Source organism: Salvelinus fontinalis, chromosome 6 (assembly GCF_029448725.1).
Source record: "Salvelinus fontinalis isolate EN_2023a chromosome 6, ASM2944872v1, whole genome shotgun sequence".
Classification (NCBI taxonomy): domain Eukaryota; kingdom Metazoa; phylum Chordata; class Actinopteri; order Salmoniformes; family Salmonidae; genus Salvelinus; species Salvelinus fontinalis.
The window spans coordinates 10,933,380-10,954,675 of record NC_074670.1 but is presented as its reverse complement, the minus strand read 5'-3'; the positions used below and the strand labels follow the sequence as shown (position 1 = coordinate 10,954,675).

The following is a 21,296-nucleotide window of genomic DNA, read 5'->3' as shown; positions in this document are numbered from 1 at the left end:
TTTGGGTGTCAGGGAAAATGTATGGAGTGAAAAGTACATTCTTTCTTTAGGAATAACTCCAGTATGTATTGATATAATTTCACAGGATTTGTTTTTGGACAGAAGCTGTAGAGATTGGTAAGAAATGCCATTTCTGTAGCCAAATATCTTATTCATCAATTTTTGTTTTTTTTAAACATTACATGACCTGGTATGATGGTGGGTTGATCAGTTATACAGTTTAAAGCTGTTTTTGCTGGGGGTTTTGCCCAAATTTTACTTTCAAAGTAACTGTCCAGTGTTTTCAGATTTCTATGAAATATGATATATAATTAATTACAATAAGTGTGAAATCGTTTTCCATACAGTTTTTTCCCTCCTCAGGAGGATGACATCATCGTCTATGAGAAAATAGCAAGCATTTTTAAACCGTCTGAGTTTTTTGTGTGTTTTTTCCCTCCTCCAATTTATGCTTTGGCCACAAATACGAGTTAACAGTATGAGTTAACAGAAGATTCACTTTTAAAAGTGAGATTTTCACTGGACAGTTACTATAAAATAGCAACATTTTCTCTCAGTCTCATGTCAAAATGTGTAGAGTAGCAGGAAACCTGTTTTAAAACTAAAGGGAAAAAATCTGAAGAATAGCATGAGATGAGCTATAAAAGAGCATTTTTTTTCTCTGCCCAAAATGTGTAGAATTGCAAGAAATTACCTGTCAAACTTCAAAATTGTCTCTGATTCATGACAAAATGTGTAGAATAGCAGTATAAACCTGCACATTTTTCTCTTAGCTGTTTTCCCCCAAAATGTGTTATCCCTAAAAATGATATACATTTCTTCTTTTGGGGGGGGGGGGGCCTTCAACTTTCCACTTATACTGTGTTTTCAAAATACCCCTCCATATATCCCTCACAATAACCCTCAAGAGAGGCATAATAAGTCATGTCAAGCTGTGTATAATCGCTGGAAATTAATTTTAAAATGTTCAAAAATATTCCAGGGGAGGACCCCCTGGACCCCTGTCTGATGTCCCCCCCCCCCCCCCCCCCCCCCCAATATCTACACCACAATTTCACCCTTGTTTTAAGTATATAGTGGCCAAAGTGTGTCATCCTCTGTGTTCTTGTAATCGTGCACTAAACATGTGTGTATTTTGATAAATAATTATTCCATCTTGTATTTCTATAGACAAAGATACGTAAAGAGTGAAATCCACAGAATGTATTTGTTTTCTCTGGTTTGTTGATCAGATGATATTATGAAAGAGGAGAAACGAGACCTCCAGATATCATCTTGTTTGTGACTGTTTATTTGACAGATGGCTATTTTGGACACTTTGAGATGAGGTGTCGGTTCAGCTCTGAGGATCCCCGTGATATTGAGTTTCTGCTGCAGGTCTACGGCAACAAGAAGTTACTGGGAAAATACAACAGCACAACAGAGAAATGTACAGTCTACACACAATGGATGAAGAACTTCACTGAAACGGCCTGCAAAGGCACTGCTTTTCTGGCCGCGAGGAGAGAAGAAATGAAGAAATACTGTAGCAGCAACGTTCCTGTGGTGTATGAGTACTTACTAGATAAGGCAGGTGAGTGTATGAGTACATACTCAATGGTAGTGATAAGGAGGAGTACATACTAGATGAGACAGATGAACGTCATGAAAAGAGCATGAGGCGAGCCCTGAAGAACCCAGTATGTTCTTCCCTCTCCAGTTGAGCCCTACATCAGGCTGAGGTCAGTGGAGCCGTTCAGTACCAGACACCTGGCCATGCTCGTGTGCAGCGCCTACGACTTCTACCCCAAACCCATCAGAGTGACGTGGCTGAGGGACGGACAGGAAGTGACCTCAAATGTGACTTCCACAGAGGAGCTGGTCAATGGGGATTGGACCTACCAGATCCACTCGCACCTGGAGTACACACCCACACCTGGAGAGAGAATCACCTGTATGGTGGAGCACTTCAGCCTCACTGAGCCCAAACTGTATGACTGGGGTAAGTGTGTGTGTGTGTGTGTGTGTGTGTGTGTGTGTGTGTGTGTGTGTGTGTGTGTGTGTGTGTGTGTGTGTGTGTGTGTGTGTGTGTGTGTGTGTGTGTGTGTGTGTGTGTGTGTGTATGTATGACTGGGGTAAGTGTGTGTGTGTGTGGACTTGGAGTGTCTGAATGAGATACGAGTGCTTGGGAGGGAGGGTTTATAAGTCTATTTATTATAAGATGTATGTCTTAATTGTTTGTGTAATTACAGACCCCTCCATGCCTGGTCCTGAGAGGAATAAGATGGTGATCGGGGCCTGTGGGCTGCTGCTGGGGGTGGTCTTTATAGCAGCTGGACTGATCTACTACAGGAAGAAATCTACTGGTGAGGAGACACAGGCTATTCTATGTCAAAACAAGCAAATACTTTTCAAGTCCAAATTTGAAATGCAACTTTATCTTTTTCGTTCTCTTTCAGAAGGACGAGTGTTGGTGCCGACCATGGCGCTGCCAGAAAGTTATGGCACCATCTAGTGGTTCACACCAGTCTGCCTTCTGAAGGTTGTGATTGGTACCCAGACTAATTAAGTGGGTTCAGGTCATTTTAGCTAACACTCCAATCCTTGTTGCCTTTTCCGTCACATATGCCAAGGAGGTCAAGTAGTGGAATGTCAGCTAAAAAGACTGGTACCCAGACTTCCGGCGCCGAGCGAGATGGCAGCCTGGCTTCGCGTTCCTTGGAAAATATGCAGTATTTTGTTTTTTTATGTGTTATTTCTTACATTGGTACCCCAAGTGATCTTAGATTTCATTACATACAGTCGGGAGGAACTACTGAATATACGAGTAACGTCAACTAACCACCGTTCCTACCAGGAATATGACTTTCCCGAAACGGATCCAGTGTTTTGCCTTCCACCCAATACAATGGACCTGAGCCCACGCGACTCCGTAAAAGGGGCAAACGTAGCGGTCTCCTGGTCAGGCTTCGGAGACGGGCACATCGCGCTCCACTCCCTAGCATACTACTCGCCAATGTCCAGTCTCTTGACAATAAGGTCGATGAAATCCGAGCACGGGTAACATTCCAGAGAGACATCAGGGATGGAAACATGGCTAACTCAAAAGACGCTAACGGAGTCGGTGCAGCCAGCTGGTTTCTTCACGCATCGCGCAGACAGAAACAAACATCTTTCTGGTAAGAAGAGGGGCGGGGGGGTATGCCTCATGATTAACGAGACGTGGTGTGATCATCATAACAGCACTCAGGAACTCAAGTCATTCTGTTCACCTGATCTAGAACTCCTCACAATCAAATGTCGACCGCATTATCTACCAAGGGAATTCTCTTCGGTCATAATCACAGCCGTATATATTCCCCCCCAAGCAGACACATCCATGGCCCTGAACGAACTCTATCTGACTCTCTGTAAACTGGAAACCACACACCCTGAGGCTGCATTCATCGTAGCTGGGGATTTTAACAAGGCTAATCTAAAAACAAAACTCCCTAAATTCTATCAGCACATCGCTTGTCCTACCAGGGCTGGCAAAACTCTGGATCACTGTTATACTAACTTCCGTGACGCATATAAGGCCCTCCCCCGCCCCCCTTTCGGAAAAGCTGACCACGACTCCATTTTGTTGATTCCAGCCTACAAACAGAAATTAAAACAACAAGCTCCCGCACTCAGGTCTGTTCAACGCTGGTCCGACCAATCTGATTCCACGCTTCAAGACTGCTTCGATCACGCGGATTGGAATATGTTCCGCATTGCGTCCAACAACAACATTGAAGAATATGCTGATTCGGTGAGCGAGTTCATTAGGAAGTGCATTGACGATGTCGTACCCACAGCAACGATTAAAACATTCCCAAACCAGAAACCGTGGATTGACGGCAGCATTCGCGTGAAACTGAAAGCGCGAACCACTGCTTTTAACCAGGGCAAGGTGACCGGAAACATGACCGAATACACACAGTGTAGCTATTCTCTCCGCAAGGCTATCAAACAGGCAAAGTCCCAGTACAGAGACAAAATAGAATCGCAATTCAACAGCTCAGACACAAGAGGTATGTGGCAGGGTCTACAGTCTATCACGGATTACAAAAAGAAAACCAGCCCCGTCGCGGACCAGGATGTCTTGCTCCCAGACAGGCTAAATATCTTTTTTGCCCGCTTTGAGGACAATACAGTGCCACTGACACGGCCCGCTACCAAAACCTGCGGGCTCTCCTTCACTGCAGCCGAGGTGAGTAAAACATTTAAACGTGTTAACCCTCGCAAGGCTGCAGGCCCAGACGGCATTCCCAGCCGCGTCCTCAGAGCATGCGCAGACCAGCTGGCTGGTGTGTTTACGGACATATTCAATCAATCCTTATCCCAGTCTGCTGTTCCCACATGCTTCAAGAGGGCCACCATTGTTCCTGTTCCCAAGAAAGCTAAGGTAACTGAGCTAAACGACTACCGCCCCGTAGCACTCACTTCCGTCATCATGAAGTGCTTTGAGAGACTAGTCAAGGACCATATCACCTCCACCCTACCGGACACCCTAGACCCACTCCAATTTGCTTACCGACCCAATAGGTCCACAGACGACGCAATCGCAACCACACTGCACACTGCCCTAACCCATCTGGACAAGAGGAATACCTATGTGAGAATGCTGTTCATCGACTACAGCTCAGCATTTAACACCATAGTACCCTCCAAACTCGTCATCAAGCTCGAGACCCTGGGTCTCGACCCCGCCCTGTGCAACTGGGTCCTGGACTTCCTGACGGGCCGCCCCCAGGTGGTGAGGGTAGGTAACAACATCTCCACCCCGCTGATCCTCAACACTGGGGCCCCACAAGGGTGCGTTCTGAGCCCTCTCCTGTACTCCCTGTTCACCCACGACTGCGTGGCCATGCACGCCTCCAACTCAATCATCAAGTTTGCGGACGACACTACAGTGGTAGGCTTGATTACCAACAACGACGAGACGGCCTACAGGGAGGAGGTGAGGGCCCTCGGAGTGTGGTGTCAGGAAAATAACCTCACACTCAACGTCAACAAAACAAAGGAGATGATTGTGGACTTCAGGAAACAGCAGAGGGAGCACCCCCCTATCCACATCGACGGGTCAGTAGTGGAGAAGGTGGAAAGTTTTAAGTTCCTCGGTGTACACATCACGGACAAACTGAATTGGTCCACCCACACAGACAGCGTTGTGAAGAAGGCGCAGCAGCGCCTCTTCAACCTCAGGAGGCTGAAGAAATTCGGCTTGTCACCAAAAGCACTCACAAACTTCTACAGATGCACAATCGAGAGCATCCTGTCGGGCTGTATCACCGCCTGGTACGGCAACTGCTCCGCCCACAACCGTAAGGCTCTCCAGAGGGTAGTGCGGTCTGCAGAACGCATCACCCGGGGCAAACTACCTGCCCTCCAGGACACCTACACCACCCGATGTCACAGGAAGGCCATAAAGATCATCAAGGACAACAACCACCCAAGCCACTGCCTGTTCACCCCGCTATCATCCAGAAGGCGAGGTCAGTACAGGTGCATCATTGCAGGGACCGAGAGACTGAAAAACAGCTTCTATCTCAAGGCCATCAGACTGTTAAACAGCCACCACTAACATTTAGCGGCCGCTGCCAACATACTGACTCAACTCCAGCCACTTTAAAAATGGGAATTGATGGAAATTATGTAAAAACGTACCACCAGCCACTTTAAACAATGCCACCTAATATAATGTTTACATACCCTACATTACACATCTCTTATGTATATGTATATACTGTACTCTATATCATCTACTGCATCTTGCCATCTTATGTAATACATGGACCACTAGCCACTTTATACTATGCCACTTTATGTTTACATACCCTACAGTACTCATCTCATAGGTATATACCGTACTCTATACCATGTACTGCATCTTGCCTATGCCGTTCTGTACCATCACTCATTCATATATCTTTATGTACATATTCTTTATCCCTTTACACTTGCGTGTATAAGGTAGTAGTTGTGGAATTGTTAGGTTAGATTACTTGTTGTTATTACTGCATTGTCGGAACTAGAAGCACAAGCATTTCGCTACACTCGCATTAACATCTGCTAACCATGTGTATGTGACTAATAAAATTTGATTTGATTTGATTCATTCCAAGCATAATGTCTTCTCTGTCTCCCAGGCCTTTTGCATTGGAGGAGAGGTTGCAGCCAGAAACTCCCAAGACCCTTCTATGGGGATCAGAATCACGGCATTCAGATCAAGAGTTTACCACCAAGTGGCCAACTTGATCAAATCTATGTGCACATCCTGTGCGTCTGAGACGTTAGATCTATGATATGATTTTGTAAGGTATTTTCAGATGTGACAAACAAGATTGGTTTATGGAATTGTTCTTCCTTAGGTTTTGATTCTAATTCTTGTTTCTATTGGCAACTGATGTTATTGTTAACTTGGCTTTGTCTTTATTAAAATAGTTTTATTTAGCAGTTTTCATTTGTTAGGGCATTTGTTGATAGATTCGCAAGGGGTAGGCTATATTTAACCAATAAGGTTCAAGGAGGTGTGGTATACGGCAAATATACCATGCCAACGGGCTGTTCTTTTGTACGACACAACGCTGAGTGCCTGGATACAGCCCTTAGCAGTGACACATTGGCCATATACCACAAACCTTCAAGGTGCCTTATTGTTATTATAAACAAGTTACCAACATAAATATTACTGTAAACAAGAAATGTTGCATCATACCCGTAGTTCAGGTTACGTTCCACTGCTTAGATGCTGCCAGATCTTACAACACCTAGATAGGTATTTTACCTTTCAGCTAACCACATACGTTATAGCAATCTGTCAGTCGATGACACAAGTCGATGGACACAGTTGACAGTCGATGACGTGGCATGCAACCGTTGGTTGATTCATGCAACGTCTAAGCAGTGGAAAGCAACCATACTGTCTGATATTCCACGTCTTTAAGCCAATCAGCATCCAGAAGCCAAACTACCCAGTTTATAAATGTCTATATTAGTGAAAGGCTATAAGTCAAATTACTTCCTCTCATGCTTTCCCTTCCTTCATGGACACTTATGCAAAATCATAAATAATGAAAGCCATTTGAAAGTAAACATCCTCCATATTGTTTTTACTCATCCTTTGCTTTCAGATCAGGGGAAATCAAGGAAAGGAGGCTAAGACACAGGAAAGGAGGCTAGACTAGGACACAGGAAAGAAGGCTAGGCTGGACATAGGAAAAGAGGTTAGGCTAGGTCACAGGAAAGGAGGCTAGGACACAGAGGTCTAGCACCAGCAGACACTCCGTGCCAGAGATTGGTTTGCGTTCCAGGTCATCTTTTTTTGCAGTCATAGTTTGCTCCATAAGATTGCTGTATCTTATCATGTGGTTCCAGATCCTTTCTACAGTCCAGACGTTGTGAGAATGCTCATCTACAAAGCGTGACTGCAAAAAAAGATGACATACAAGTTGGAAGACAATTTGAAAGTAAAATGTATATTTCAAAAAATATATCAATGCAACTTTTTCCCTTCCGAGCAGACACAGATTGTATGACTGCATCATTTAATCATTTATCATTTTGCACATACCCGTGTTTAAAATGTCTCTTTCACTCTGTGCATGGTGCTGCACAGATTTGCTGCAAGTTGATTATTTTTAGATCAGTGATTCTGCGTGGCTTCCTTGTTTCAAATTTGAACTTGCCGTGACCGCAGCGCTTATAAATGAGGGGATCTGGAACGCGCCCTTTATTATACCAATTCAAACATCCGGGCACTTAATCTATTCAAGGCTGATAGAAGATGGCTTCGACAGTGAGAATTACGTCAACTGCAAATACACTAAATTCTATAGAAAATCAAACCAGCGACGATGATGGACAGAATTTATGGTGAATATTGGTTCTGAACTATACAATAATATGGCTTAAGAAAGACCTGGCTCGCCTGTCAGAGCCACTTTGAATGGTTTTAGGGTTTGAAAAATCTGGTTCTAGGGAGTAGCGCATCTGAATGGCAGAGAGACGGGTGCTTGGTATTTGTCTGATGTCATTGTCTCTCTTGCAGGTCCTCTATTTTGAGTGAGGTATCGACGCGTTCACGGTCAAAATTGCCGTGTGGGAAAAATGTTCTTATTATGGGTAAGCCTATTTTTAATTTTCTGTTAGCATTGTGTAATATTGGCACGGGATGGTCCACCGGCTCCCTCCGCTACTCCAGAGTGTGCGGGATGCTAGACAAGGAGTGCCTCTCACCACGCGTTCTGTATTCCATTACAATGTCAATAACAGCCAGTATTGGACCATTGTTGCGAGGTTTGAGAACCAATTGATTATTAACCGAATTATGGCAGGCGATTGTTGAATGCATTTATAACAGCACGGCCTATAATTGTCCAACAAAATATGGACTGTTTCATAGACGACTGAAAATGGCCATTTCTGCAGGTCAGATCTGATCCGATCACATTGAAAGAGTGATTATATTCAACACCTGCTAGTTTAATCTGTAAAATAAATCCCATAACAAGCAAATGAGATTACATATATTTCTTATCTGGTCGACTAGTGGTAGCCTTCAGAAAGTATTCACACCCCTTGACTTTTTCCACATTTTGTTATTACAGCCTTTACACCAAGTTTTTGTGTAAACATTTGCATAATAAATTGCATGGAGTCACTCTGTGTGAAAAGTGTTTAACATGATTTTGGAATCTCTGTAACCCACACCTACAATTATCCCTCAGCCGAGCAGTGAATTTCAAACACAGATTCAAACACAAAGGCCATGGAGGTTTTCCAATTCCGAAAGCAGACATTGAATATCCCCTTGAAACATGAAGTTATTAATTACTGGATGATACAGGCGTCCTTCCTAACTCAGAGGTGGTCAATTCGGCTCTTTTTACTGACTCAGATCTTTGACTCGTTCAGTCAAAAGAATGAATCTTTTGACTCATTTTGTTCAATTGAGTAGTAAGAGCCAATGTATGCTTTATCCAAAATATGGTCGGAGGCGCCCAATGGATGGTGACTCATACGGAAATTCCGGAGGCACGCAGAGGCCAAATTGAGCTTCGTACCACATCGCCATGCTCCGCTCAAATGTTGTAATTATGTGGATGGCTCCGCATTTACGTGATTGGTAGGTGAGGGCGATAAGTCCTGTGTATACACAAACTCACATCCTTAACAACAGCTCTACGACAAACGATGAACTGAAGACTGTCGTTCACAGTAGGGGGCTTATTGGAGCTGTCATTTGTGACTGAGACTTGTAAATGTGTGCTTTTAAACAATGGCCATTTTGTTAATTGCTAGGCATACAAATTACATTATTTCTTGATACATTTGAAACGAGGTCCATCTAGCTGTGGCTGCTACCGGACTAGATTGTGAACGACTCTTGGCGGAATGCATTGCTTGACTGCCGTGAGAGTTCAGTTGTTCACGAACTGCAGCTGACCAAACGATTCGTTCTCAAGTTCGAGTTTGCTGAGCAGAGGCTGTGTATGGTTTGGTTCTACTAAGCTGTGTCCATCTTAACATTAAATCAATTAAATGCAGTCATTCTTGCACCATACAACCAATTATCAGTTCTAGACATGTCTGTCTTTATGCTCATGATTTATTTTCCTGTGCAAATATGACAGACAGTTGGGTGTCGGGGGCAGGTCTCTGGAGCTGCTGAGCCGGAGGAGCGTGTATGAAAGGCACTGCTTGGTCATTCCGACGTCTGCATTGGCCTTGCAGCATTTATGGTGACACGGCCTCTGCAGAAGTCAGGGCATTCATACTTCTTGAGCTTCGCCGAGCAGCACAGAGCTGTTGTCAAGGAAGTGAGTTGTTGTTTATACAGGACCTCCCACCCTCGCCTACCGTCAAACAATCCTGTCAATGCGGAGCTACAGTTGAAGTCGGAAGTTTACATACACCTTAGCCAAAGACATTTAAACTCAGTTACACACAATTCCTGACATTTTAATCCAAGTAAAAATTCCCTGTCTTAGGTCAGTTAGGTTCACCACTTTATTTTAAGAATGTGAAATGTCAGAATAATAGTAGAGAGAATTATTTATTTCAGCTTTTATCACATTCCCAGTGGGTCAGAAGTTTACATACTCAATTAGTATTTGGTAGCATTGCCTTTTAAATTGTTTAACTTGTGTCAAACGTTTCGGGTAGCCTTCCACAAGCTTTCCACAATGTTGGGTGAATTTTAGCCCATTCCTCCTGACAGAGCTGGTGTAACCGAGTCAGGTTTGTAGACCTCCTTGCTCGCACACGCTTTTTCAGTTCTGCCCACAGATTTTCTATGGGATTGAGGTCAGGGCTTTGTGATGGCCACTCCAATACCTTGACTTTGTTGTCTTTAAGCCAATTTGCCACAACTTTGGAAGTGTGCTTGGGGTCATTGTCCATTTGGAAGACCCATTTGCGACCAAGCTTTAACTTCCTGACTGATGTCTTGAAGTTGCTTCAATATATCCACATAATTTTGCTTCCTCATGATGTCATCTATTTGGTGAAGTGCACCTGTCCCTTCTGCAGCAAAGCACCCCCACAACATGATGCTGCCACCCCTGTGCTTCATGGTTGGGATGGTGTTCTTTGGCTTGCAAGCATCCCCCTTTTTCCTCCAAACATAACGATGGTCATTATGGCCAAACAGTTCTATTTTTCTTTCATCAGACCAGAGGACATTTCTCCAAAAAGTAAAATCTTTGTCCCCATGTGCAGTTGCAAACCGTCGTCTGGCTTTTTTTTCTGGCGGTTTTGGAGCAGTGGCTTCTTCCTTGCTGAGTGGCCTTTCAGGTTATGTCAATATAGGACTTGTTTTACTGTGGATATAGATACTTTTGTACCTGTTTTCTCCAGCATCTTCACAAGGTCCTTTGCTGTTGTTCTGGGATTGATTTGCACTTTTCCCACCAAAGTATGTTAATCTCTAGGAGACAGAACGCGTTTCCTTCCTGAGCGGTATGGCGGCTGCGTGGTTCCATGGTGTTTATACTTGCATACTATTGTTTGTACAGATGAACGTGGTACCTTCAGGCATTTGAAAATTGCTCCCAAGGATAAACTAGACTTGTGGAGGTCCACAAATTTTTTTCTGGGGTCTTGGCTGATTTCTTTTGATTTTCTCATGATGTCAAGCAAAGAGGCATGGAGTTTGAAGGTAGGCCTTGAAATACGTCCACAGGTACACCTCCAATTTACTCAAATGATGTCAATTAGCCTATCAGAAGCTTCTAAAGCCATGACATAATTTTGGGGAATTTTCCAAGCTGTTTAAAGGCCGAGTCGACTTAGTGTATGTAAACTTCTGACCCACTGGAATTGTGATACAGTGAAATAATCTGTCTGTAAACAATTGTTGGAAAAATTTGGGAGGCGCACAGCGATGCGGTATGGAGCTCAATTTGGTCTCCGCGTACCTTCGGAGGGTCCGCAATTGCGTCAAACCATCCATACGGCTCCAACCACATTTCTGATCAAGCATGAATTGGCTCTTAATCCTGCGGTAGGACTGACTAATTGCGGCCAGCACTAGAAGGTCAAACGAACAACTAGGAGCCAATTTATGCCTTTTTAAATGAACGAGTCACTCAGAAAACAAATCATGACTCTCGAGTCAGTAAAAATAGTTTTTCAAAAATAACAAATTGTTTGCAAACTGCGCATCACTAGAAGGAAACCTGTCAGATTTCACCATGAGTGTAACGGCTCTCTTTCGGTGAGTGAGTAGACCAAGGCGCAGCGGGTTGTGAATACATAATGACTTTATTAAACAGGACGGGAAAAAACACGAAAACACTATAACAAACTAAACTTGATAACCTACAAAATAATAAACGATGAAGACAGACCTAAACTACGAACTTACATGAAATGAAGAACACAGGAACGACCGAAAGAACGAGACGAGACAGTACCGTGTGGTGCAACAGACACAGCGACAATCACCCACAAACAAACAGTGAGAACACCCTACCTTAATATGACTCTCAATTAGAGGAAAACGCAAAACACCTGCCTCTAATCAAGAGCCATACCAGGCAACCCAAAACCAACATAGAAACGGAAAACATAGACTGCCCACCCAAAACTCACGCCCTGACCATCACACACATAAAAAACAACAGAAAACAGGTCAGGAACGTGACAATGAGGCCAATGTTGACTTTAAAACAGTTACAGAGTTTAATGGCATCAACAATCAACAACATTGAAGTTACTCCATAATATTAACCTAATTGACAGAGTGAAAAAGGGGAGCCTGTACAGAATAACAATATTCCAAAACATGCATTCTGTTTGCAATAATGCATTTTTGGGGCAAATCCAACACAACACTGAGTACCGCTCTTCATATTTTCAAGCATAGCGGTGGCTGCATCATGTTATGGGTATGCTTGTCATTGGCAAGGACTAGGGAGATTTTTTTATGATAAAGATAAATGTAATAGAGCTAAGCAGTGGTAAAATCCTGGAGGAAACCCTGGTTCAGTCTGCTTTCCAGCAGACACTGGGAGATGGTCACTTTTCAACAGGACAATAACCTAAAACACAAGGCCAAATATACACTGGAGTTGCTTACCAAGATGACATTGAATGTCCCTGAGTGGCCTAGTTAAAGTTTTGACTTAAATCTATGGCAAGACTTGAAAATGGCTTTCTAGCAATGATCAACAATCTACTTGACAGAACTTGAAGAACTTAAAAAATACTTATGTGCAAATGTTGTGCAATCCAGGTGTGAATAATTCTTAAGCTGAAATCGCTCACTGCTGTAATCACTGCCAAAGGTGATTCTAACATGTATTCAACCCCCTGAGTCAATACATCTAATCAAGAGTTTCATTTATTAACATATATTTTATTTGACAAATGTTAGAATTTTTCTTCCACTTTGACATTACAGAATATTTTGTGTAGATTGTTTACATTTTTTTTAAATTATATCCATTTTAATCCCACTTTGTAACACAACAAAATTAGGTGAAGGGGTGTGAATATTTTCTGAAGGTATTGTATCTGCCCTGCATATAGGCCTAACTGATTTTGTGAGCTATAGCTGCATTGATGCAAAATCATATACTTTTATAGGCCTAGAGCACTGTGCCTAGAGCACTGGCCACAGTAGGCAACTGACCTAAAGGCCTCATGTAGCCTACAGTAGGCAACTGACCTAAAGGCCTCATGTAGCCTACAGTAGGCAACTGACCTAAAGGCCTCATGTAGCCTACAGTAGACAACTGACCTAAAGGCCTCATGTAGCCTACAGTAGGCAACTGACCTAAAGGCCTCATGTAGCCTACAGTAGGCAACTGACCTAAAGGCCTCATGTAGCCTACAGTAGGCAACTGACCTAAAGGCCTCATGTAGCCTACAGTAGGCAACTGACCTAAAGGCCTCATGTAGCCTACAGTAGGCAACTGACCTAAAGGCCTCATGTAGCCTACAGTAGGCAACTGACCTAAAGGCCTCATGTAGCCTACAGTAGGCAACTGACCTAAAGGCCTCATGTAGGCAACTGACCTAAAGGCCTCATGTAGGCAACTGACCTAAAGGCCTCATGTAGCCTACAGTAGGCTATAACTGATTTGAATGGTTTTGCTTAGCATGCAGTTTACCTGCACGTATGTGTTTCATGTATGCAGGTGAGACGGGGGCAGGGAAGACCACTCTCATAGCCAAACTGCAGGGAGTTGAAGAATACATGAAAGGCAGAGGACTGGAGTACCTGTACTTTAACGTTCACGATGATGACATCGATGGTAAGTGTGTCTTTTGGACATAATGAGAAAACAATGAAACAAGATTGATGATTTGTTTGAGTTCATAATATAGCTTGGGTGTCAGTGTATGATGGGTCAGTAGCGATCAATAGGATAGCCTGGTACAATTTCTCCTTTTTGGTGTAAATTGACCCCAAACTGTGTGTGTCTGTGCAGATCATGCTATGTGTAACGCATGGATTCTGGACGGTGACCTGTACCACAAAGGCCTCCAGAAGTTTGCTGTGTGTGGTGAGAACATGGCCGACACTATGGCCCTGCTGGTAGTGGACATGTCCAGGCCGTGGACGGTGCTGGACTCTCTGCAGAAGTGGGCCAGTGTGCTACGAGAACACATCGACAAGCTCCGAGTCAACCCAGAGACACTGAGGGACATGGAACAGAGATGTACGTCTATGAATCTGCGAGAGAGACATTCTTACTTTATAACATTAAAGACTGAAATAGCTACTTCAACAGTATTTCTTTACAACTTTGATTAGCCTTGAGATGTAAACTATAAAGTTAATCGAGATGAATTGTTCTGAGTTTGAATTAAAAAGGGTAAAATAGCACTCTAAAACGGAATCTCTTCCACCCTCTCCCCTACCGCTAGTGGTCCGACAGTTCCAGGAGTACACAGAGCCAGGGGGCGACCACAGCGCCTCTCCCAAGAGGAGGAACCCCGTGGCTGGGGAGGCTGACGAGGAGTGTGTGGTGCTTCCCTTGGGAGAGAACACACTCACACACAACCTGGGCGTGCCTGTTATGGTGGTGTGTACAAAGGTAAGGTGGTCAAACCTCTGGCATTAGGGAAAGAAATTAACTTGCCTTGTTAACTCAACTTATAAAGGATACTTTCAGTGGCATTGGTATGGTTTCTTTATTCATACATGTGTATAAAGGATACTTTCAGTGGAATTGGTATGGTTTCTTTATTCATACATGTGTATAAAGGATACTTTCAGTGGAATTGGTATGGTTTCTTTATTCATAAATGTGTATAAAGGACGGAAAATCTGTCATTTTGTTTTACACTATTTCTCATTTCCTCCGCTTTCAATTTCTTTTTCATTCTTGTCTTGTGTGGCTTACCCTCTCTCTCTCTCAGTATTCTCTTTCCCTCTCTTCACTTCCCTCCTTTGCAGTGTGACACATTTCTCAGTCTAGAGAAAGAGCATGACTACCGGGAAGAACACTTTGACTTCATCCAGTCTCACATTCGACACTTCTGCCTGCAGTGTATCCTTCTGCCTCACCGACTGCTTTCCTCACCTAACAGTTGCCATTCCTCTGGCCTTATTCTTTCAAACTAATGTATTTTCATATTTTCTTAGATGTACCAACGATATGCAGGCACCAGTTTCATGTTTTTCTTTCTTGTGTGAAGTGAGCATGGTTTTTCTTAGCTAGGTAGTAGAGGGGTCTTTAAGATATCGTTGGCCATTCTAGCAATGATATTATCCTTGACAAGTGGTGGCCTCTCAGATGGTGCAGCGCTGCTATACACATCAATGAAGGAAAACAAAAATCTAGACCTATTGTATAAATACCTGGTCCATAGATTATACGGGTTTCCCTTTGACATGCTGGCCCAGGTGGTGGACAAAGACTCCGTATTCATGTAAGTGTGACTGTCTTCTCACTAATGAAACATTTAGACTTTTTCTCATGTGCTGTTGACAATGACATTAGTTATTTTCTATATATATCTTTTTTAATGGTTTTGTGGTTCATTGTCTTCCAGCCCATCAGGATGGGATAATGAAAAAAAGGTTGCTATTTTATATGAAAACTTTCAGTCGTTGAAAAGGGAAGACAAGTTTGAGGAAGTTATCATCCAGCCTCCTGTTAGAAAGGTAATATCACTCCCAGATCTTCTTATTTTTGGCACAGACATGATCTATTAGAAACAAGTGTAATTTAACAGACCTTTTAACTGACCTACACTCTAGGGGTAGTATCTTGGAGTTGATTGAAATTGTGACTGAATCCAAAATCCTTAGCCCTGATCAGGGTCAGAGGTTACTACTGGCATGCTGGGTTGGTGCTGTGCCTGGGTGGACTGGGGGATTCTGGGTGTTTGCTCTCTCCAGTCCTCTCTGGACTTTAATGGGCCCCGGGATGAGTACCATAATCTCAAATAACATCAGATTACCAGGATGAGCCTGGCTGTACTCGGATTACAGTGCCAAGACCAGGCAAATATGTACTTAATCGGATGTACACTAAACTAACACATTAGGATGACTTGCATGTCATTTTGTGGAGAAAGGGTATATAGGTATGTGTTTGTTTATGATTAGTTTTTTTGTGCAGTTTGTACATGAAAAGGAACTAGGTGCGGAGGATGACCAAGTCTTTCTCCTAAAGCTTCAGGTAAGTGAGAATGTACAGTATATATTTGTACAGCTGGTATGACCCAAAACATTACTTTGATAATATTGCATAATGCTAATCTGACATCAGCTGTGATAACAGTTTATTTCTGCCAGTTGCCATATGAATTAGGTTAGTCGTATTAAGGGCTTCAGACTCTATCTGGACTCTCACACTGACATGCTCTGTGTTGTCTATTAACAGACCCTGTTGTCTAAGCAGCCCCCCGCGGCAGCAGGCAGACCAGTGGTAAGTGTCTGGGGAAACATGCTACTGTAAAGCACCTAAAGACTTCATGGTAATCTTCTGATATATGCAATTAATGATCCTCTACTCCTTCCTGTCTCTTCTCTTTCTCTCCCCTCCCTTCTCATCCTCTCTTCTCTCTACTGTTCCTGTATCATCCCTCCTTCATTCCTCCTCCTCCTCCTCATCTCAGGACACCACAAACAGAGCACCCACTGGCTCTCCTCGGGTGTCAAATCGCTCGGCAACAGCAAACGTGGCCAATGTGATGCCCATGCAAACAGGTACTGAGACCATTGATCCCCGATAACTCATTCTACTAAAATGACAAAGATTAGCTTTGGCACCAGTATTAAGTTTGCACCTACTGTGCATTTGGAAAGTATTCAGACCCTTGACTTTTTACACATTTTGTTACGTTGCAGCATAAAAAAATAATGGATTTTAATAAAATAAAAAATCCTAATTCATCTACACACAATACCCCATAATGACAAACAAAAACATGTTTGTAGAAGTTTTTGCCAACGTATATAAATAAAACGGAACTATCACATTTACATAAGTATTCAGACCCTTTACTCAGTACTTTGTTGAAGCACCTTTGGCTGTGATTACAGCCTTGAGTTTTTTTTGGGTATGACGCTTCAATCTTGGCACACCTGTATTTGGGGAGTTTCTCCCATTTTTCTCTGCAGATCCTCTCAAGTTCTGTCAGGTTTGATGGGGAGCGTTGCTGCACAGTTATTTTTAGGTATCTTCAGAGATGTTCTATAGGGTTCATGTCCGGGCTCTGGCTGGGCCGCTCAAGGACATATAGAGTGTCCTTGAGTGGAACCAGAGACTTGTCCCAAAGCCACTCCTGCATTTGTCTTGGCTGTGTGCTTAGGGTTGTTGTCTTGTTGGAAGGTGAACATTCGCCCCAGTCTGAGGTCCTGGGCGCTCTGGAGCAGGTTTTCATCAAGGATTTCTCTGTACTTTGCTCCGTTCATCTTTCCCTCGATCCTGACTAGTCTCCCAGTCCCTGTAGCTGAAAAACATCCCCACAGCATGATGCTGTCACCACCATGCTTCACCATAGGGATGGTACCAGGATTCCTCCAGATGTGACGCTTGGCATTCAGGCCAAAGAATTCAATCTTAGTTTCATCAGACCAGAGAATCTTGTTCCTCATGGTCTGAGAGTCCTTTAGGTGCCTTTTGGCAAACTCCAAGCGGGCTGTCATGTGCCTTTTACTGAGGATTGGCTTCCGTCTGGCCACTCTACCATAAAGTTCTGATTGGTGGAGTGCTGCAGAGATGGTTGTTCTTCTGGAAGGTTCTCCCATCTTCACAGAGGAACTCTGGCGCTCTGTCAGTCACCATCGGGTTCTTGGTCACCTCCCTGAACAAGGCCCTTCTCCCGCGATTGGTCAGTTTCGACTTGCGGCCAGCTCTAGGAAGAGTCTTGGTGGTTCCAAACTTATTCCATTTAATAATGAGAGATGTCACTGTGTTCTTGGGGACCTTCAATGCTGCAGAAATGTTTTGGTACCCTTCCCCAGATCTGTGCCTCAACACAATCCTGTCTCATGAGCTCTACGGACAATTCCTTTGACCTCATGGCTTGGTTTTTTGCTCTAACATGCACTGTCAACTGTGGGACCTTATGAAGACGAGTGTGAGCCTTTCCAAATCATGTCCAATCATCAATTAAATTTACCACAAGTGGACTCCAAGTTGTAGAAACATCTCAAGGATGATCAATGAAAACAAGATGTACCTGAGCTCAATTTCGAGTCTCATAGCAAAGGGTCTGAATACCTATGTAAATAAGGTATTTCTGTTTTTTATGTTGATTACATTTGCTAAAAATTTTGGGGTGTTGTGTGTAGATTGAGGATTTTCTTTTTATTCAAGCCTATTTAGAATAAGGCTGTAATATAACAAAATGTGGAAAAAGGGGTCTGAATACTTTCTGAATGCACTGTATATTTTATACATGGGGAATAATACCATTAGCCTAACTGTTCTTTTTTTAAACAATACCTGCCAACCTTGTCTGTGCAAGTTCGCTGAGTAACTGGGATGTTTTGTCTGTTTGTTTCTGCTGTGCCATTAGGCGGGCAGACCAGCGAGGGCGTGCTGGCTAACTTCTTCAACAGTCTGTTGAGCAAGAAGACCGGGGAAGGGGGAGGGGCCAACAACACGCCCAGAACAGTCCGGAAATCAGGTACTGCTCCACACATGGAAGATCTGTTACTCTTTTGTCATACACCTTCTAGTAAAGTTTTAGGGAGCACAGTGACAGGTATTCTTCCCCAAATTTCCACAGAAAGACTAGAAATAGAAAGCATCCATTCTGTCATCTCACTGTAAGTCCGTCACTGTGTGGTTGTTTAGGTGCACTGTGCACGTGTGTCCCCCTGATCTCTCCTTTATTAGACTGGCTCGCACTCCTTCCATTGTCTTTACCAGCGGTTCCAAACCTCAGTAACTAAGCTCAGAAGGCATTTACAAGTTATATTCTTTAAGAGTTGTTGGTGTAGTAGAGAATTTCCATGGGAACCAGAAGGTGAGCAGTCATTGATCAAATCAATCAGAAATCAATCCGGTTTAATACAAGTTGCAACAGGGAGACAATCTCCAGCATGGAACATTTCCATCTGGCCTTCTCTAAGCAGGCCATATGTTCTAATCTCACAACACCAGTGTTCTGTGAACACCCGCCGAGAGGCTTGTAGGAAGTCACCGCATCATGTGCTAGTGCTACAGAATACAATAACAATCAGTGTCCTCGTACCTCCAGTCTGGCACCAATCACTATCAACAGATATGAGCACAATCCATAACATTCAGTATCAAGTCTAGTGACCAGCAACCCATAAACAATGAGTGTCCTAAATAAAACACTCTAAATCATGTGTATTACATAAAGGGAGAACATATAAATAAGTATTGTGGTAATATGAACTTTATTCATCTGAAATATTCCCATTACAAATGGCCACTTATCAACACAAGTTCAGAGATGGATGGATGTACCAATCTTACACGGAACAAAAATATATAAATGCAACAATTGAAAAGATTTTACAAGGTACAGTTCACAAAAGGAAATCAGTCAATTGAAGTAAATGAATTAGGCCCTAATCTATGGATTTCACATAACTGGGAACACAGATATACATCTGTTGGTCACAGATACCTTTTTTTAAAGTAGTTCATAGTTCTGTCCTAAATGACCCTTTATTGTTTTTGCTGGTTTTCAACCTTCTTTGAATAATCATGACGTGATCTATAATTGTCTAATGACGTGGAGGGTAGATCATTTGATCATAACTGACTTCTCAATACGGATTGTATTTTAGAGCCCTTGCCTGTCCGTTGTGTGTGTTAGTTAGTGGATGCTGGCCCCGCTAAGGTCGGTGTATCATGTAACTCTCCTGCATGCGTTCATATTCAGAGCCCCTTGCCTGTCCGCTGTGTGTGTTAGTTAGTGGATGCTGGCCCCGCTAAGGTCGGTGTATCATGTAACTCTCCTGCATGTGTTCATATTCACGGAGGATGTTCACTCTGTTGCCATATTACCATTGAACAAACCCTTATCTCATGTTGTACTTGGTCAATTAGACCGACCGACCTGTTTCCCTGCCCGTGTGTTGCCTTATTTGAATGCCTGCACACACAGCACCTGCCTGGCTCAAATGATTGCCTGTGTGCTCTGTCGGCTCCCCAGACGTCAGACAGGTCTGCCACTAACAGACAGCACAGAGCTCATGTCCTCCATCTCCTCTCTGGCTGTGGACATGTATCTGGCTCTTCAAGGCCTTAGTAGTTGGTTACAACTCATTTCTTTGTTTTCAGAATTTGATGTATCAGTTTGTTTCAAATGTGAGTTTTATTTGTCGTTTTCAAATGCTGCCACAAAGAGAGTACAACTGCAGACTGATCTTTGTCCCAATACTAGTAATTGGTTGAAAGTGTATTTTACACCTATTTTGTAAACTCTTCCAGCGTCAAAGGTGGGACTAGACGGTGAGCCAGAGGCGTCCTCCCCGACCTCATCCTCACCCCCAGCCGACATGGAGGAGTCCTGAACCCCCAAACCCTAACCCTCCCTGCCACCACACACTCACACGCACACACACTCGCTGGGTCCTCTCCCTCTTTAGACCCTCGACTGTCTGATGGATCAGAAGCTGGACTGAAAACAGAACAGAGCGCTCTTGGAGCGGTTGCCGTGAGACCGAGCCTTGCATGCCAATCCGTTGAAACACCACCAAAGCAAAACAACATGGACTTACTGAAAACCATCAATGTATTATATGGAAGATAAGCTCACAGGATATTGGAGGGAAATGGAGTAAGTCTGACTCGATGTTGCTTTATTTTAGAGCAACATTAAAATGAGAGGAACTGGATATCTTGCGGGTGGTCTTGAAGCCACTGTGACAAGTGCACATCCTTGATGTCACTCTGAGCACTGTGGCTGTCTGCGAGGATGTTTTCAAAGTGGAGGAGATTGATGTTTGCCATTTGTGGAGATGGGTCTTTGGTAGACACCAGTTCCATTGTTATGTTGTCATAATGCACTGGAACGCTGATGGATGAAGACGGCTGTACAATCAGGCAGAATGATTGAAATAGTGTTTTAGTGCTTATAATGGTCATAATCAAGGGGTCTGTTATAACTCAAGAATCCAGAGTCAAGGATAATGCTCTAAAACCAGGGAAATTAATTTTATTTTTATTTTTTACTTGTGTGTTCATTTGCTTGGTTTGGATTAGGGAATAGGCAGACCACTGGTGTGTTTTATTGGCATAGGGGAATCATCTATCACAATCTTAAAGTAGTCAAGTTCTCATGAACTATTCAACTGTTAAATCTGCCATTATTCAATAAAGCTGTATTACTAATCAGGA

The 21,296-nt window shown here is 43.3% G+C and overlaps 2 protein-coding genes across 2 annotated transcripts; both read left to right on the top strand.

Annotated features, from left to right (window-relative positions):
- The first annotated feature begins 1,215 nt into the window (after positions 1-1,215).
- LOC129856791 (H-2 class II histocompatibility antigen, E-S beta chain-like) lies at positions 1,216-2,494 on the top strand. The gene is made up of 4 exons (XM_055924504.1): positions 1,216-1,573; positions 1,700-1,981; positions 2,232-2,345; positions 2,439-2,494. The coding sequence occupies exons 1-4, from the start codon at positions 1,324-1,326 to the stop codon at positions 2,492-2,494; spliced, it is 702 nt and encodes a 233-aa protein (XP_055780479.1). The 5' UTR covers positions 1,216-1,323.
- Positions 2,495-7,755: 5,261 nt separating this feature from the next.
- On the top strand, positions 7,756-21,296 carry LOC129857008 (cytoplasmic dynein 1 light intermediate chain 1-like). Its single transcript, XM_055924863.1, has 13 exons — positions 7,756-7,878; positions 8,054-8,127; positions 13,650-13,766; positions 13,944-14,174; positions 14,383-14,552; positions 14,915-15,008; positions 15,255-15,390; positions 15,514-15,625; positions 16,086-16,145; positions 16,350-16,394; positions 16,585-16,675; positions 18,493-18,603; positions 20,388-21,296. The coding sequence occupies exons 1-13, from the start codon at positions 7,790-7,792 to the stop codon at positions 20,468-20,470; spliced, it is 1,413 nt and encodes a 470-aa protein (XP_055780838.1). The 5' UTR covers positions 7,756-7,789; the 3' UTR covers positions 20,471-21,296.